The sequence below is a fragment of the Sitophilus oryzae genome, unplaced genomic scaffold (genome assembly GCF_002938485.1).
Source record: "Sitophilus oryzae breed Bouriz unplaced genomic scaffold, Soryzae_2.0 scaffold_484_pilon_pilon, whole genome shotgun sequence".
NCBI lineage: Eukaryota > Metazoa > Arthropoda > Insecta > Coleoptera > Curculionidae > Sitophilus > Sitophilus oryzae.
The window spans coordinates 157,461-175,249 of record NW_022147067.1 but is presented as its reverse complement, the minus strand read 5'-3'; the positions used below and the strand labels follow the sequence as shown (position 1 = coordinate 175,249).

Sequence of the window (17,789 nt, the reverse complement as noted above, 5' to 3'; positions counted from 1 at the left end):
GAAGATCTTACTTGTATTATAATTTATTATTCAAGCTAATAAAGCTTTTTAGATGAGTTCAGCTACGGTAGCTAGCATTGTTTTACTATTGTCTATTCATAATCAAGGGTTTTGCTATTAGTGTATAACTGGGGCTATTTGGGCTATAACAAATTGTTTTAAAGGTACTCCCATAGTGTATGTCTATTTAATTTTTTGATTATGTAACTTTGCACTTTATTTATTCACCTTCCCACTTGTTTCGTTGAACTGATTGACTCCATTTTCGCTTTTGATGAAATCGGTATGAGAATATCCGGAAGAGTGGACTTATTGAATGTTATTGCACCCAGTAACCACGTAACTACGCTTTTCTTTACGTGTTAACATTTTTTCGTCAATTTTATTCTCATTTGAAATTGTCAAAACATAATGCCTCACCCAGTTTAGGTTCTTTTTCACTTGGTTTTTATTACCCGAAATAGCGTTATATCACACAAACTTCTTATGTGAGAGTTTTACGGTTTCGATAACTACACTAGTAAAATCTAATATTATTTACATGTACGATAAAGCCAGGATTTTAATATTATTTCAATGCGATCAACATCGGATCTGCGTGAAATGCAGAGCCGAAAACTTCTAATTTCTACCGTATTGAGCGCTACAATCGAAATTATTAAAATCAACTGAAATGTAACAATCCTATAGGGACAATCACGCCTAACTAGGCTTATTGCTAACTTACTTTGGTCTAAGTATGAGTTTCTATAAGAGAAAATTTTGTCAAGGAAAAATGACGGTAAATATTATACAGGGTGACAATTTGAAATCGAACAGTATTTAATATTGCCTCTACCGATGATAGTATGAAAATTTGGCGAAACACGTCAATTTATATATCAAGGGGGACAATTTTTGAGGCATTTGTTGTCGTGTTACTTTCAACCCCTTGACACCCAGGCTACCTACCCCTAAAATTTTAAATAGCAACCCCTATTTATTTTACCATTTTTGTGTTTCTTATGGAATTCTACATAAACTGCATTATTTTTTTTTCAAATTGTCACCTTGTAAAACAAGTATTATAGGTAATATAAAGCAATTTTCCTTTTGTATAGTTATACTTGACAACATCGATTTTATTGCTCCTTTCGCTGCTTCAGATCTGTTTGTCAGATAATAATCATACATACAAATCATAATAGCGTATGACATTTCAGCAAATGATGATAATGTCAGTCCAAGAAGGAAATTTTCAATCAACGATATTTTCAATTATTTACCTCACTAAACTTGATTCAATGTCTTCTTTTTCCTGCGTTCTTTGATCCAACTCCTGTTCCTTTTTAGCTAAACGATTTGACATATCCAAATTCTCTTTTTCGAGTTCTTCTGCCTTTTTTCTGGCCGCAACCAGTTCTTCCTCCTTGGCTAACAAATGGACTATTTCCTTTACGTTTATGTTAATAGGAGACACATCGGCATCTTTTTTTCCTAGAGAAAAAACAATTTATTAATTTATTTAGTTATTTCATTTAGTATCCTTTTTAGCGGGTTTATTTTAGTGATTTTTTTGGAAGGTGCTTATATATTGCAGTAGATAGTATTATTATTGAAGCAAAGGATGGCTTCCTTAATACGTCTAGACCTTAACTTAAGTTAGCTGTTTTTTTAATTAGACAAACGGAAAACCCACTTAAACACAGCACAACGAGAAACTACTTCGATAAACTCCAATAGACAGACGATATCTCTAAACATTGAAAGGCATTTCATTATGATAGTATACCGGGTGTTTCTCAAAAGTGGCTTACCCTATAACTTTTTTTTTTCAGTTCAAACGAATACAACTTTGATTTTTAAATGGTACCCTCGGTATATTTTTACTTTGTATTATAGAAAATGACATTCTGATTTTTAATTAAAAAATTAGCATTTTATATTTCAATCTAGAGTGGCAGGATTTAAAAAAAAATTAACCAAAATTCTTTGGAAAATAGACTTGATCGTCTAATATTTTTTGTGTTTTCCTGGCTGGTTAAAAGATGCCCAAATCGTATTGTTAATCATAACTCATTTTTTTTTCAAATGAAACGACGTTGGCTCAGTAGCATATTTGGAAAAAGCATTTTTTACGAATAACTTGGTACCACATACCTAGTATTTCTAGTCAAATTGTTGCAATATTTATGGCCATGGCACTCTAGATTGAAATTTAAAAGGATATTTTTTTTAATTGAAAATGTCAAAAAAAAGCATATGATATGCCATTCTATTTAGAATTTCATTTTCTATCAAATAAGGTAGAAAAATACTGAGGGTGCCATTTAAAAATCAAAAGTTGTAGTCATTTCCTGTGAAACAGGAAGCCAACGAAACTAATTGAACACTAGGTTAATCAATCCTGATTTATGTCATACAAAATCTTGTTTTTATCTGAAAAAATAAAAAAGTTAAGAGGGTGAATCACTTTTGAAAAACACCCGGTATTATGCCTGTATAGATTTACTAGCTGTTTTGAAAAGCAAATATTTAAAAAAAAGTATTTCTCTTTAATTCCTAATAACAAAAATTCATAAATATACCTGTCTCGTCAGATTGTTGCAAAATAATCTGTTGCACTATCCTGTCGAACAACAACCAATGCTGAGGATGCGAGCCATAATCTAAAGGAAGAAGTAAACAGTGTTCTAGCAAGGATAATAGATGGGGATAGGCGGCGGTATGACTGAGTTTCCGCCTGATCAGATCAAACATGGCGGTGGCACTTTTTGTATCGACATGTTCTTGTTGAAACTTCTTCGCCAATTCCTTTTCGTCTTCGTTTCGTACCATTTCGAAAAAATCCAAATGTCTGTCCAAAGTCTCGTTTTCGTGGCGTCTCAACTTGTCGATAATCGGCTGAATGCCCAATAATAGGAACTCATATCGCAAATGTAACCTGAAAATTAAATAATACGGTAACTCTTCAATATTCTAATTAATATACCCCACATATTTCATATGGGGTATTTTAATACCCCACAAATTACATGTGGGGTATTTTAGTACCCCATGAATTTTTTAACGATATTGTGTAGGTGTGTGTGCTAAAAGAGAGTCGGCAATCACGTCATCTGCATTTAGGAAATACTTTACTCAACATCCTTTTGTAGATGTTGAGGAACCAGCAAGTTCTACTAAAGTACATGATCTTGAAAATTACATATGAAAGAAAATGTCAAAAAATGGCAAAGCAAGATGTAATTTACATCCTAGAGAGTATGGCAGGAAAACTCAGTTAGCTGCCCCAAATGCAACTTAATGGATACGTAAAATCCATCAACAAATGAGCCCAAAGCAGGTTCTGACTCCGCAAAGTTCGGCAGTTAAGCTTCATTAAGAACCTCGCAATTAGTGCAATAAATTAGTGGTTTCAATTAGCGTTTCTTACGATAGGTCCAAGATCATATCCTTAAATATTAGCATGTCATTAAGTACCACGTTTAAGTAGAAGATAGGTAAGGAGAAGAGAGTTTGTAAACTTTTTCTACTAATTGAAAATTACTCCTCCTAATTTTGATGTTTTGAATGCTTACATTGAAATTAGAGAGAAACTTCTACGCTAATTGAAACCACTAAGTAATTTATTCCATTAATTTCGAGGTTCTGCTTAAAAGCATAAGACCACAGCAAAGAGGGCTTTAGCTTGGACTTGTATTTGCATCACTTGATAAAAAAGTAATTTTGAAAAATTGAACAATGCCTACCTAAATTCGAGGTTTTCTTGTCCAAGTCCGTAATTCAATACAGCATTTACAAAAGACATTATGGCCGTTTTCAAATTAACCTCGTCCATGTAGATCCCAGTGGACCGGTCCAGATCGTTAATAATTCCCTGGAAGCGGGTACGCTCGAAAGCGTACTTCTGATAATGTAGCATGGCATCCAGAACTTTCTTGTGTCCGCCCGAAACCAAACACACTGCTCCCAAAATTTCCAGGACGGCTATCTTGGTCTTGATATTATCTGTGCTCAGGGACTGGGCTATGATGTTGATACTGGTAGGATGTGCCAAGACGTGTGCCCTTCCAATCTAAAAGAATACTTTAAAACAAACTGAAATATAACATTGAAAATATCTTACAGAATTATTCATCAAGGCCTTCACACAACCAATTATGCCTGTGTGAATGGAACTTTGGGATGTGGAATAATCCATTCGCTCCAGGCAGTCCAGAAGAGCTTGCAAGCCATCCAATTCGATAAATTTTATGACAAAGCTGTGCGTAGATGTTCTTAGGGCTGTTTTTAGAGCGTCTATTTGTTTTGATCGGTTTCTCACTTCATCATCTATATTACTTTCAGGATATTGCAACTGGAAAAAATATATTATTAGTTGTATTCAAGATTTGCCTATTAGGGCAGTGTAATATAAAGGGTGTTTCTGAATAAAGGTTGATTTTCACTCTACCTTCCATATCAGCTCCTTTTCGTTTCCCTTCCGTTTACATAAAATATTATATCATGTAAATGGATAAGACAATGCCCGTTTCATTTCCCTTTCGTTCCATATCCCTTCCTTTCGCACATTTTTTTGGCGGACGAACTGAAGTGTATCGGAAACAGTATTGTCAAGTTCTTATATTTGTAACAGCTCTGCTAATACTTTGCTGATATTTATTCATTTTTTCACCTCTTAAATAAATCTATTACCATTTTCAAAAGATACAAATTTTTAAAATAAAACTTTCGTAATGATATAAATTGTACAATAAAAAGTGTGGAACTGATACAGAACGGAAGCTTACGTATAGCGTCAATACAATAAAAAATACGAAACGGATATGGAATGGAAACGAAAGGTATAGTGAGAATCAACCTTAAGTGTCCAATACTTTACAGGGTGATTTTTCAAGTATTTTTAAGGAAAAAAGTTCTTCCCATAGAGGATGAGAGACATTGCCGTTGGCGGGGAAGCTCCTAATCAGGTGCTAGGGGGAATTTCCTCTAGGACTTTGGCTGAGTCTAATAGTCCAGGGCAATAAGAGTGCCCCGTAGAACAAAATCCCCTAAAGCTGATTTTTTGTAGTTAGTTACTCCGACCGAGACAGCACGAACCACCCCAAAACCACCCCTAAGGGTACAACTTTTTAGTTTTTGCATCTTCGATATAGTTAACTCTATTAAGAAATTCTAGTTCTCAAAATTATTGTTTAGAAAGATACCTACAGAATAGTATATATAATTTCCTGATTTGAATAAACCAGTTGCGTGCAATGAGGGCTTAAAACTCGCTAAATTTAACTCGCTAAACTCAAATCCGTGGTTTATACAGGGTGAGTCATAAATAAGTGCAAAGTAAAGTTTTTAAGGGTAGTATATTTCGACCCCAGAAACCCGTCTATGAGGTTTTTTTCCGCGAAAAAAAATTGAAAATTAGGATTTTTTTTAATTTTAGGTTAATAAACATAATATCTTTATAATATGACAACACAGGTGTAACAGATTAAATTTACAAGAAAGAAACCCCAGAAAAGAAGCAAAGGTTTTCTAAATTTAAACAAAAAATATTTTTTTCTTAAATTTTCAAATTATAATAACTCGGTTATTTTGGAGTTACATATTTAAATAACGGTAAAGAGTAAAGACCAAATATATGTTTCTTTTATCGAGATCTATCATCAGCCCTGAAAATATTTGCTCTTATTTAAGACTCACCTTGTATAGCAAATAATGCTCTTAAATTTATTTTTAAAACAAAAATAATAAAATATTAAGGCGTTGTAATATATATTTTCGTGCAACAAGTATTTAAAAGTGAAACCAAGTTTCAAAAATAAGGTACCGATATGCAGTAATTTTAAATGATTTGACATATTTTAATGCAACTAAAATATTAAATCTTTTAAAATATATAATGCAATCTCGTCAAAGAGTATTTGTTTTAAAAAAAATCGTTTTATAAAAATTTACGTAAAATAAAATTTCTACGAGACACTTAAGTAAATAATAAAATATACTTCCTCTCATTAAGAAAAATTCGATACTACATATCATCAACTTACACTTGAAAACTAAATTATCGTTTTTCATCGTCTTCCGGTAATTTCAGAATTTGAAATACATTAGTACATGGCTGTCTTTGACATTATCCTTACAGATTTACAGTTGCGAAATATTACTTTCTTCACTGCAGTTGATTAAAACATTAAGGCTTTCCTAAATCTGAAGAGAAGGCTTGTACCCAGGCTTGTACCACATTTCATAAAAATATGTAGAGTGGTTCCGAAGATATTATGAAAAAATATTTTTAAAACACATGTTAATATGAACTTTTTACCTTAAAAATACATGAAAAATCAACTTGTGAAATATAGGACACTTATTCAGGAACACCCTATATAACCGTTCGACAGTTACATCTACTAAACTTAATTGTATTTTATAGGTACATATATTCTTACCGTGGCTAGTGTTTTCAGTCTTTCAATGTAGTGTTCTGGCATATGTGCTTCGTCCAAAGTGTCTTCGCCACCTTTCCTTGAACAGTAGATCTGCCATTTCTTGTGTGGTTCCAGGCTTAACATAGTAGCTTTTTTGTCGCTTGACAGATCTAATTCTTCCTGTAAATAAAAGATAGATAAGCAATAACAGAAACTCAATAATTTCCAAAGTTTGGAAATAAATCGATTGAAAAATTACGGTATTCTTCTTAACGATCAAATGAACCTAAACAACTTTGCATTGCTAAATTTATTTCAGTCCTAAAACCATCTGTGTAGATTTCCCCAACTTAAATAAAATTCTAAAATAAATATAAAAAATGGTTGTTAAATGATGTTTACCTCTAAAATGTCATATTCTAATGCTTAGCAGGAATAAAGTGGGGATTACAACAGGCCTCTTGACAGGACACATGGCTGTCAAGTGTTACCTGAACAAGCTCAACCTATATCAAGGAAGTCTTTGCTACAGATTCTGCGATAAAGATCTTGAAACAGCGGAGCACATAATAATATATGTCATTGCGAGGCTCTGGATCGCAAGCGATACTTTTTATTTGCGGGAAAGCTAGGCTAGAACCGGAGGGACTATGGTCCCATCCTATCAAGGACCTGCATAAGCTAGTGCAGAGCACAGGGATAGAAGAATGGGTACAGATATAGAACGGGGACAAACACAATAGGCCTCACAGGTCGCAGTGTTTCCGGCGGAGGACGGCCCCTTGTTATGGAAAAAAAATGTCATATTTGTAAAAGTGTCGAAGCGCGTGACAATTGCTAATACAGTTTAATAAAATGGAAATTTAGACAACGAAGTCTACGTTTTAAATAAATTTAAAATTCATTCCCATCAAGTATCTAAAGCTCAGAAATTAAAATATACAGGGTATCCCAGAAATAAGTGCTAATATTTTAACTGGTAGTATAGTTCAACCCCAGAAACACGCCTATGAGGTATTTTTCGCAAAAAAAAATTGAAAAATGGAAATTTTTTGAAAAATTTTTTGGATTTTTTTTAGTTTTTAGTTAAAAAACATAATTTCTTGATAATATGGCAACATAGGTATTAGATTAAATTTACAAGAAAGAAAATCCAGAAAAGATCCAGTGGTTCTCAAAATTTTAGCAAAAAATCATTTCTTTTAAATTTTCAAAGTAAAATAACTCCGTTATTTTGGACTTATTTGAAAAACAATAAAGAGAAAATATGTTTCTTTTATCGAGATCTATCACCCCTTAAAATATTTGCACTTATTTCTGGGACACCCTGTATATTTAACTTAAGAGATTTTGTCATTCGTTTTAACACTTCAGTTTTGTATTATGAGGTTGTCATTTAAATGAATTGCGTTGTGATAATTTAAGCTTAAAAATGTTAGAACTAATTAGAACTTCCTTTAAAGCGAAGTGTACAAGACAACTTAATAGCCGTTGCATAAGACTCATTGCAAAAAATATTGAGAATGGGAAAGCGGTAGTAATGGCCCTTTATGCCGCTTAAGTGCTGTTAAGAAAATGAGTTTTGTTGATGTAAATAATAACTGCTTATATAATTATAATTAATTTATTTTTCTTTCCTAAAATATTTGTATTAAAAGAAAATTTGCAAAAGTGGGCAACGCTGTGCCGGTCAAGCTTGACAAAAATTTTATTTGTATCAATGTGATCGAAAAAAAATTGACGTCAAATGTCGTGGTGACGTCATTGACGTAGCTTGGAAGTGACGATCCATATTTACCATAAAATTGTATACATAAGATAAAAGCAATGCTCATTTCCAAGCTAACTCAATCGCAGTTTATTTGTCGATCGTACTGTACAACCAGATTTGTTACTAGAGAATATACGAGATGATTAAAGTGTTCTGAAAATAGTTAGATTTATCAATTAATAAAGGGTTTTGTCTATTTTTTTCCAGAGCAACTGTTACAATTGCCTTATATCTATCAAAAATAGTAGATAAAATAGTACTTTAACCACAAGGGTAGATTAAATGATATTTTGACAGCGAGGATAAATTAAAAACTTTAATTCTTTTCGCACTTTTTTTAATTGCTTCCATTTTTGAAAAATTTTGTATTCCTTTTCATAAGTTATTCGGGATTTAAATGATAGTAATTTGGATATAGTGTTTGTCGCCTCAGCCTGAATATCTGTTGGTAGTTTACTTATTTCGTTTTGAGCCATTTCTGGCTCTAATTCAATCAGCAATCGATACGAAAGAGAATTAAAAAAATATTTACTCAAAACTGACAACTAATGAGACAGCTTTATTTATTTGTCAAATTACATAGAAACCAACGCCCACCCAGCCCAATATTTTTTCTACTCGTAATAAATTCCTTGAAATAATAATTTCTGAATATTTTTTAAAATGTAACTCGCTATGGAAAAAATACTGCTTTATACACACGACGATAAAATTGCATTATCGTCTCCCGAAATTAATTCACTGGCGATAAAAAATAACTATCTTTCTGCTTCTGACGACGGGAGGAGTTATATCCTTATAGGTTGTCTTTTGTTGGCAAATTTCTTAGTAAAAGACACCGAGAAGTTGGTTCCTGTTAAGGTGCGTACAGACCTGACGAGACAAGTGCGATAGGAAAGCGACGCGAGAGCGAGACGAGCGCGAGACCAGCGACTTTGACAGTCTTCCTGCCCTTAATCATTTTTAATTTTTCGCATACCCTGGTGATAAATGGCATTGGTGAGCCTTTTTTAACCATTTCATATCCTCATTTTACTCGTGTGACTCTCGTGCCCAGGTATATAGGCTAGACGTTAAATACTTTTAATATTCTATTATTCCTTCACGAAATACCATCTTCTAGTGACGATTTTGTTTTATCAATTGAGCGAAATAGTGAAATTAGAGCTTGGTTTTACGTTTATATCTTTCCATTAGTTTTATCAAGTCATTAAAATAGCATCTAACAAAAAGATGCAAAGCACCTTTCCTAGTAATGTTTCGTGTCAAGTCTTAAACGATTCCGATTGAGCTGATATATCTTTACGAACTACTAAGCGCCTTTTACCTGTCTCCTATTAACGCGACGTTAGGTTTGGACAGTAAATAAACGTTATTCGTAACTTTTCTACTCTACGCCATGTATCCTATGCGAGATATTTTATTTCTTTGGTTGAAGTAGTTAAACGAACGGTGAAATTGCACTGGTACGCGATAAACGGCGGCGCTTATTCGATGTTTGAATCGACATTCAAATCGATCGGCTTCGAGATTTAAGTAAATATTTTCGATTGCGCTTTCTACAAGGCCCCCGAAAAAGATCTCCAAACAAATCTTTATTTGCCGCTCGAGAATTCCGACTCTTATTTACTTTATTTGGAGTGACAATTTTAAAATACCGGGTGCGTCTCAAAAGTGGCTCACCCCTATAACTTTTTATTTTTTCAGATAAAAAAAACGATATTTGGTATGTTACGTTTGGTATATTTACGAGATTTCGTATATGACATAAATTATGCTTGGTTGACGTATTCAATTGTTTTTGGCCACTTCCTGTTTCACCGGAAATTACTACAACTTTTGATTTTTAAATAGCACCCTCGGTATTTTTTTACTTTATTTGATAGAAACTTCTCGCTTAATAAAAAATTGTATTTTAAAATTCAATCTAGAGTGTTATGTCATGGCTATGTTAAAAATACTAATTCTTAATCAAGAAGCCTTGGAAAAATAAATTTGATCGTCTAGTATTTTAGTGTCTTGTCCTGGCCAATTTGAAATTGCATAAATCGTATATTTATAATATCTCATTTTTTTCAAATGGAACGAGGGTGGAAATTTTGCCTAGATAACGGGTACTATAAATAATAGCTTCATAATCTTCAGTAAATTTTGAACATTTTTTGTTAGAACCATTTTCCAGTATCTGTTAAAATAAAGTGGGGGAACGTTAGATCTATCTTTATTTAAATGGTAATAACTCCGGACTGGATTTGTTGATAAAAGCTTCAAATGTCAGCATCAGTCATTAAGATCTTAATATAATAGTAAAATCAGATTTAATAACAATAATTGAAACTTGTTTAGAACAAAACTATTTTCAGTATAACAATGAAATATTTAAACAGAAAGATGGGTTACCGATGGGTTCCCCAATTTCACCGTTATTCGCAGAAATATTTATGGCAGATTTTGAAAAGAAGCTATTTAAAAACAAGAGTATATAAATTTTTAGCTGATAGTAAGAGTAATAAAGCTTCAAATGTCAGCGAAAACCGAATCTTGATAACCTCTTTCAAACCGACGATATTACTAAAATTATAACAAATACGAAAAATAAGCCCTTAATTACCTTATTCTTATAACACGGTTACAGTAGCTCTATTGGTTGTGACCATTCTAATAAAAAATAAGATAGAAACCATTAGTTTATTCTAAAATCGACAATATACCAGAATACCATAATGCCAGATGAATTAATATCTAATAATTAAGATATCAATGACAGTGAAAAAGAAACGACGCCTCGGTGAAGTCATGGTAGGCTTTGGAAAAAATTGCTTTTGAAGTAATAGTATAAACGTCAAAGTGTTATTAGATCAACATTTTGATAGTCTTAGCAGCGTTTTTCCTCTTTTGAAGAAAGCAATGAAAAAATAGAAACGCTGCTGAGACTATCAAAATGTTGATATAATAATATTTGGACGATTAAACTATCCCTTTAAAAGCAACTTTTTTCCAAAGCCTACCATGAATTCATTGAGGCTTCGTTTGTTGTTCATTGTCATTGATATCTTAATTCTTAGATATTAATACACCTAGTATTATGGTTTTCTGGTACCGAGTCTGGTACATTGTCGATTTTTTTTAATAAAATATTATTTTTTTATCTTATTTTTTATTAGAATGGTCATTAGCAAGAGGGGTAGTGATACCGTGAAAAAAAACAAAGAAATAAAGGGCTTGTTTTCCGTATTTATTATAATTTTGCTAATAACTTTGGTTTGAAATAAGATATCAAGATGCGCATTTTAAGCTTTTATTACTCTATAGTATCAGCTAAAATTTCATATACTGTCGCATTTAATTTTTTTGAAAAAAAAACGCGTAATGTTTGTTAAATTATAAGACAGCGCCCCCTAGCCTCTACGTTCAAAAGCTTATTGTTTATATGGTATAATATAGAGTAAGAAACGCTCTTTAAAACGAGCTCTCACTTGTTGGATTCCGATCATCCAGTCCGGAGTTATTAATATTAATATTTAAATAGAAAGAGATCTAACCTTCCTCCACCACTTTATTTTAGCAGAGAGGGGAAAATGATTTCAACAAAAAAGATCCTAAATTTACTGAAGATTATGAAGCAATTATTTAAAGTACATCGTATCTAGGCGATTTTTTTTTAAAAATACCATTTTGTTATTTTCCATAGCAGTTCCGCCGTTCTACAAATTTGAAAATAATTTCCAGCAATTTCTCATAGTCTCTTTAGTTATAAATATTTTTTTCCGCAAGCCTTACGACTATATAATATTTTCCGAGATACAGCCGAGAGAGCTATTCTTAGTGGGACACCCTGTACAGGGTGGAGTTAAATTCGACGCTTTTAAATGGAAACACCCTTTTCTGTAGGAGATAGACAAAACTAATATCGGTGTCTGGAGCACAATTTTGTCAAAAACATGATGGTGAAAACCGCATACCGATATCTGTTACCGTTTCGGAGTTACAGGGGTGTTTTCAAAAATATGCATTTTTAATAAATCGATGTAACTTTTTTGCTATTGAATATGTTGTATTTTTATGAAAACATTTCCAAAGCACCTTTTACGTAGAATTTAATGGTTTAAGTATAATTTTGTAAAATTAATAATTTAAGAATTATCAAGAGAAAATTTGATTTTTTATATGGGACACCCTGTATATTTTTAGTTTATTGAAAAGAATTTAAAATTACCTTTCAAAAAATATAATACACTTGATATTTTGCTCGATTCCTCTTCGAGATATAGAGTATATAAAATTTGCCCGCTTTAAATAAGTAGGCTTTGAACGGCACCGTCTATGATTTCAAAAAATTGACAAAAATTCAAGCTGTGAGCATCAATTAAAACGAAAATAATATTTGTTATGAGAGATGCAGAATTTTATAACAATTTAAAATATATTTAACCAACATCAACACATTTAAACTATGTCTAATAACAATAAAAATAAATAGAAAACCAAGACATGAGATTTTGCTACAGGTGTTCGACATATCAACCGTCTTCTGTTATGGACAGTCAGGGGCATTTTTGAACATTTCTCGCGGAATTCGTTAACTCAGTGGGGGTGAAAGATACCCTCTCATAACTGCTAAGTATTTCTAATTCTTGTCTAGATTATACGGAATAAGGAACGTTTATTCTTCAGCAAATATATCCATAGGATTAGATCCATGGGCACTAAGTCAGGCGGCCTCGACGGCCAACGGCTGGGATCTTGATTAGCTATTCAATTATTCTTGAAATTGGCTGCAAAATTTGGTGATAACTTCAGCGTTCAGAGGCGATGCGTCGTCATGCTGGAAAAATATGTTTTCGAGTTCCATTAAGGGCATAACAGCACTAAAGGATCCAAAGCCTACTAGTTAAACGTGGCGAACTTTTAAAAAATTCTGTATTTCGAAGGGGATTATAACAAAATATCAGGTGTGCTATATTTTTGGAATGGTAATTTTAAATTCTTTACAGTTAATTAAAAATATAGAGGGTGTCCCAAATAAAAATCAATTTTTCTGTTGATAACTCTTAAATTATTAATTTTAAAAAAATTATCGGGCCACTGCCGGCTGAGATCTCACCTACAGAGGACGGGACTGGTGGAAGACGCCGAATGCCGACTCTGTATGGAAGATGATGAAACAATGAAGCACGTTATGTGTACCTGCCCCGCTGGGAGCAGGACCAGGTTTGAGATGTTTGGCAAACCCATGCTAGACCTATCAGACCTAGGAGGCATATCGCCCTCAGACATAACGGCCTATATTAAGAGGCTGGGTCTTGAGGATGAACTTTGACGCTCTTGTAAATTAGAGCTTGTAGAAACTGAGCCACAATAGGCCCTCGCGGCCTCAGTGGAGGGTCCCCTATGGGACCCACTCTTAGTCAAATACAATACAAGCCTTACGACTATATAATATTTTCCGAGATACAGCCGAGAGCTATTCTGAGTGGGACACCCTGTACATTTTACTTGGTTACTTAGTACCTACTATTAAACAGTTAAATAGTGGAAAATCGTAGTTTTTTTTATTTAAAAATATTTATTTGTAATTATAGACCTATCGCTCAATCAAAATAGATATCATGCTAGTAAAAGTAGCAGTTCCAAAACTGATACTTTTACTACCGGACAAACAGAAAAAAGAAGCAAAAAAACGACAACAAAGTATTTAATGCAGGACAGCGATGCGGACAGGCACTTAACTTAATCTTTTATTGTAATCGACGTGACGCCACTAACATAATTTCCATGCCACTCATATTCGTTCACGAAAGATATGAAACCATAAGCCGAAAAGAAAAAAGAAACGTAATGAAACGTATTCGAAGTTCACTTTCACGCTGCTGGCCATATTTCCGATGATTTTTCTGAATGTTATGCATCAAATAATTCTCGACACAGATTGATATGAGATATTGTGAGAGTTTTCATAGAGATTCTAAATGATATACGTAGGCAAGGTATGAAGAACCCGAATAAGGAATCGATGAAATTTTTATAATAAAGAGTTTCATTCAGTCTCTCTTGCGTTCGAATTTATTAAGTGCTATAAAGTTGATTGTCCGCAGATCGAAGCAGTACAATGGAAAGTTTGGGTAATACATTTTTGTTGGCATATCGAAATAACAACAAAGTATAGAAGTTTATTCTGTAAACTTTGTTAGTAGCGTGTTGACTACAAATTAAAAGATACTGATAAAATGGCTAGGTATTTCGCCATTGAAAGAGAAAAAACAGTAAAAATAAAATAAACTCACCGGCAAAAAAAAACCGGCTACTAAAAACTAGTCCCAATTTCAAAGTTGGATTTCTCGCGAACCACTCATTAGATTTTGATGATTTTTTTTTAAATTGTAAATTAATTCCTTCTTAACGGATGCTACGTCAGAAATTTTTATTCCGAATTTATTTTGAGCATATACAGGGCACAACAATAAAACGAAGTGTTTTGCCCAAACTTTGTAACACCTTGTATGGTGCAGCAGCTGTAGTAGCTATTGCCAGAGAGAAACTAATAACTAAAGTGAGAGGGCTTGTGGAATAGGGCATTTCGTAGACAAGTTTATTTTGTCACCGCGCATCCCAGATGCGCATAGCGTTTAGGCGGTCAAAAGAGGATGTTTTCAACTTTGCAAGTTAAACATTTGACAGGATTAATTAGATTGTCAGTAGCTTTTTCTATTTCTTAGCTCTAGAAGCAGATAACTAAAATCTGTTGATAATCGGAGTAATAAATTGTTTTTGACTGGATGTGCCTGTTTTTTTAGCTTGTCAGAAGAGAAGATTATTGTCATTATTGATTATTTCAGATTCCGATTATTCGGCATTTTCGTTTTGTGGTTGAGATCCAGACAAAACGTTTCGTTAAAGGTAAGTTTTATCTCGGTAATTATTTTAACATACCTAATAGTAATAGTGAATGCACATAATAATCACCTGTTCACTCTCAACCAAGTTAGATAAAAAGATTTTGAAGATTGCAGCCTTGAGTTGGAGTATGGCAAGGAGTATGGAGTTAAATAAATTCTTATGTTCCTAAACAGTATTTTATTTATAGGTTTTAATGCTTTAAAGTCTAATAATAAATTTTCGTTGTCAACAAAATAATCTAAAAAACTACGAAGATTTCTTATTATAAACTTGAAAGATTAAGATTCGGTTCAAATATACAAATTTTAAATTTTTGGCGCCAGTATATAGGTATGAATGCAACCTACTATATCAATAATGCGCTCATAGTTCGGGTTAGACGCCAAAAGCCGCGCCACTAACACAGTCTTCAAAAATTAACGTTGATCAGTCTCTCTCACTTTAGTTATTACTGTTCTCTCTGGCTATTGCTAAATCAAATCACATTGTAGTTTCATCTTTTGTGAGCATTTTGTTTTTTTAATCACGACATTATCTCTGTTTGTATTGGAGATACGCTGCTTTAAAACGATCGTCTCGGAAAAATGCTTCGCAGGCAGAAAGTTTTATGTGTAAATAATTAAAGCGTCATTGTCAAATTAATCAATGTAATCATTGTCAAATTAAAAAATGCCATTATCTGTGACGGACGTTGCTTGTATTGTGGCTTTAATTGAGGATGGCCGAAGTCAACGTTATGTGTCCGATACCCTGGGTATACTACGAACAACAGTCCAGGATGCCTGGAATCGGTATATGGAAACGGAAAATTTCACCAAGCGAGTGGGTTCCGGAAGAAAACTGAAGACAAATGCAATTGACGATCGCTTTATTGTCCTGAATACTTAACGAAATCGTAGAATTGCAGCGGTTCAGAATCAACATCTGCTACAAGCTGTGTGTAGAACTCAAGTCAGTGAGAGAACAATCCAACGAAGACTAAAAGAAAACAACTTGTCTGCAAGGAGGCCTGCCACAGGACCCCAGCTACTTCCAAGACATCATCGAACACGTCTTCAGTTTGCGCGTTTACATGTGAATTGCGATATTGAGCAATGATCCTTTTCACGGATGAATCGCGGTTTTGCCTGCGAAGCATTTTTCCGAGATGTTCGTTCGGAATAAAAATTTCTGACGTATCATCCGTTAAGAAGGAATTAATTTACAATTTAAAAAAAAAATCATCAAAATCTAATGAGTGGTTCGCGAGAAATCCAACTTTGTCCAACCAAAGTGGGACTAGTTTTTAGTGGCCGTTTTTTTTGCCAGTGAATATATTTTAAAGTTAATGTCTCTCTTTGTCTATATATTGGACCGTAACAAATGAAGTAACAAGTATACAAGTAACAAGTATAACGTCCGCACTAGAATCAGAATCCTGAGATGCTACGTGCTCTCAACCCTTCTATATGGGGCAGAGGCGTGGACCCTTACAGACGCATCATGCAAGCGTGTAGAGGCATTTGAGATGTGGTGCTATCGGCGCATGCTTAGGATTTCGTGGGTGCATCGCATGTCAAATGAGACTGTACTACATCGCATCAATAAGGAGTTGGAGTTTCTGGTAAATGTCAAATGAAGAAAACTAGAATACTTCGGACACATTATGCGGAATGAGAAATACCGCCTACTCCAACTCATACTGCAGGTGAAAATAGAAGGCAGAAGATCAGCGGGACGCAGACGAATATCGTGGCTGCGAAATCTACGAACATGGACCGGATTGACGTCAACAGCTTTGTTCAGAACGGCAGTGAACAAAGTAATATGGATCAATGTGATAGCCAACATCCAAAGAGGATAGGCACTTTAAGAAGAAGAACAAATTAAGAGTCAGAGGGAAAGAGCAGTTAAGTCTTTTCTTTTAGGGATTTTTTAAATTTTCTTAAAAGGTTTCGAAAGCTTCAGAATATCCTCCTACAACAACGCTTACCATTAGACCTCTTAGAGACCAGTGATCATGTGCTATGTATGGCCCGTCCTGTTGTATGGCACGGAAATATGACCAATCAAAGTAAGATCATGTAAGATCACTAAATCGCTATCAATATTTTCTATTATTTTTGAAAATACAAAGGTAGATTTTAATTCCGATATAATCTAAAACTTCATTGTTTTTTTCCCTAGGCCTCGATCACCAGGATCATTAGCCATATACAACTCGTTATTGTTAACGATGCAATTACAGGGATCTATCTCAATATCCTCAAGGGGTTCACTCTTACAAGGACAATTCAAAATTTAAAAATCTACATTGACATAAATATTTCAAGTTGAGTGACAAAAAGATCAAAATAACTAAGCACAAAAATAGAGAAACAAAAAAAAACAACAAACAGAAGAATAGGTAATTATTTACATCACAGTATCACAGTTGGATTAGAGTATCACAGGCGAAAACAAAATTTCATTGTTAAATTATAAACGAGTTGAAATGGAAAATCAAAATGTTAGTCAATAAAATTGACTTATTAATAATAATCTTTAATTATTTATAGGAATACATAATATTATAATATTTATTAGAAATGAATATTCATAAGGAATAATGGTAGTCATTAAAATAATAAAATTTACGAATTCATCAGTGCGTGCTGGTGTTATTATTTATATATTTTAACTAACTGCTAATTTTCGGGATATTTCTAGTTTATATTTTTTATACTAAAGGTTTG

General features: G+C 33.4%; 1 protein-coding gene across 3 annotated transcripts in view; it reads right to left on the bottom strand.

The window, feature by feature from the left end:
• LOC115886372 (disheveled-associated activator of morphogenesis 1) overlaps positions 1–17,789 on the bottom strand; it is a 138,690-nt gene that overhangs the window by 12,368 nt on the left and 108,533 nt on the right. For all 3 annotated transcript variants that reach the window (XM_030905474.1, XM_030905477.1, XM_030905476.1), the window contains exons 4-8: positions 6,429–6,587; positions 4,109–4,339; positions 3,732–4,057; positions 2,568–2,923; positions 1,266–1,476 (exon numbers count right to left, since the gene is read on the bottom strand). In XM_030905474.1, the coding sequence (XP_030761334.1) occupies positions 1,266–1,476; positions 2,568–2,923; positions 3,732–4,057; positions 4,109–4,339; positions 6,429–6,587 (1,283 nt within the window). The remainder of the gene's footprint in view (positions 1–1,265; positions 1,477–2,567; positions 2,924–3,731; positions 4,058–4,108; positions 4,340–6,428; positions 6,588–17,789) is intronic.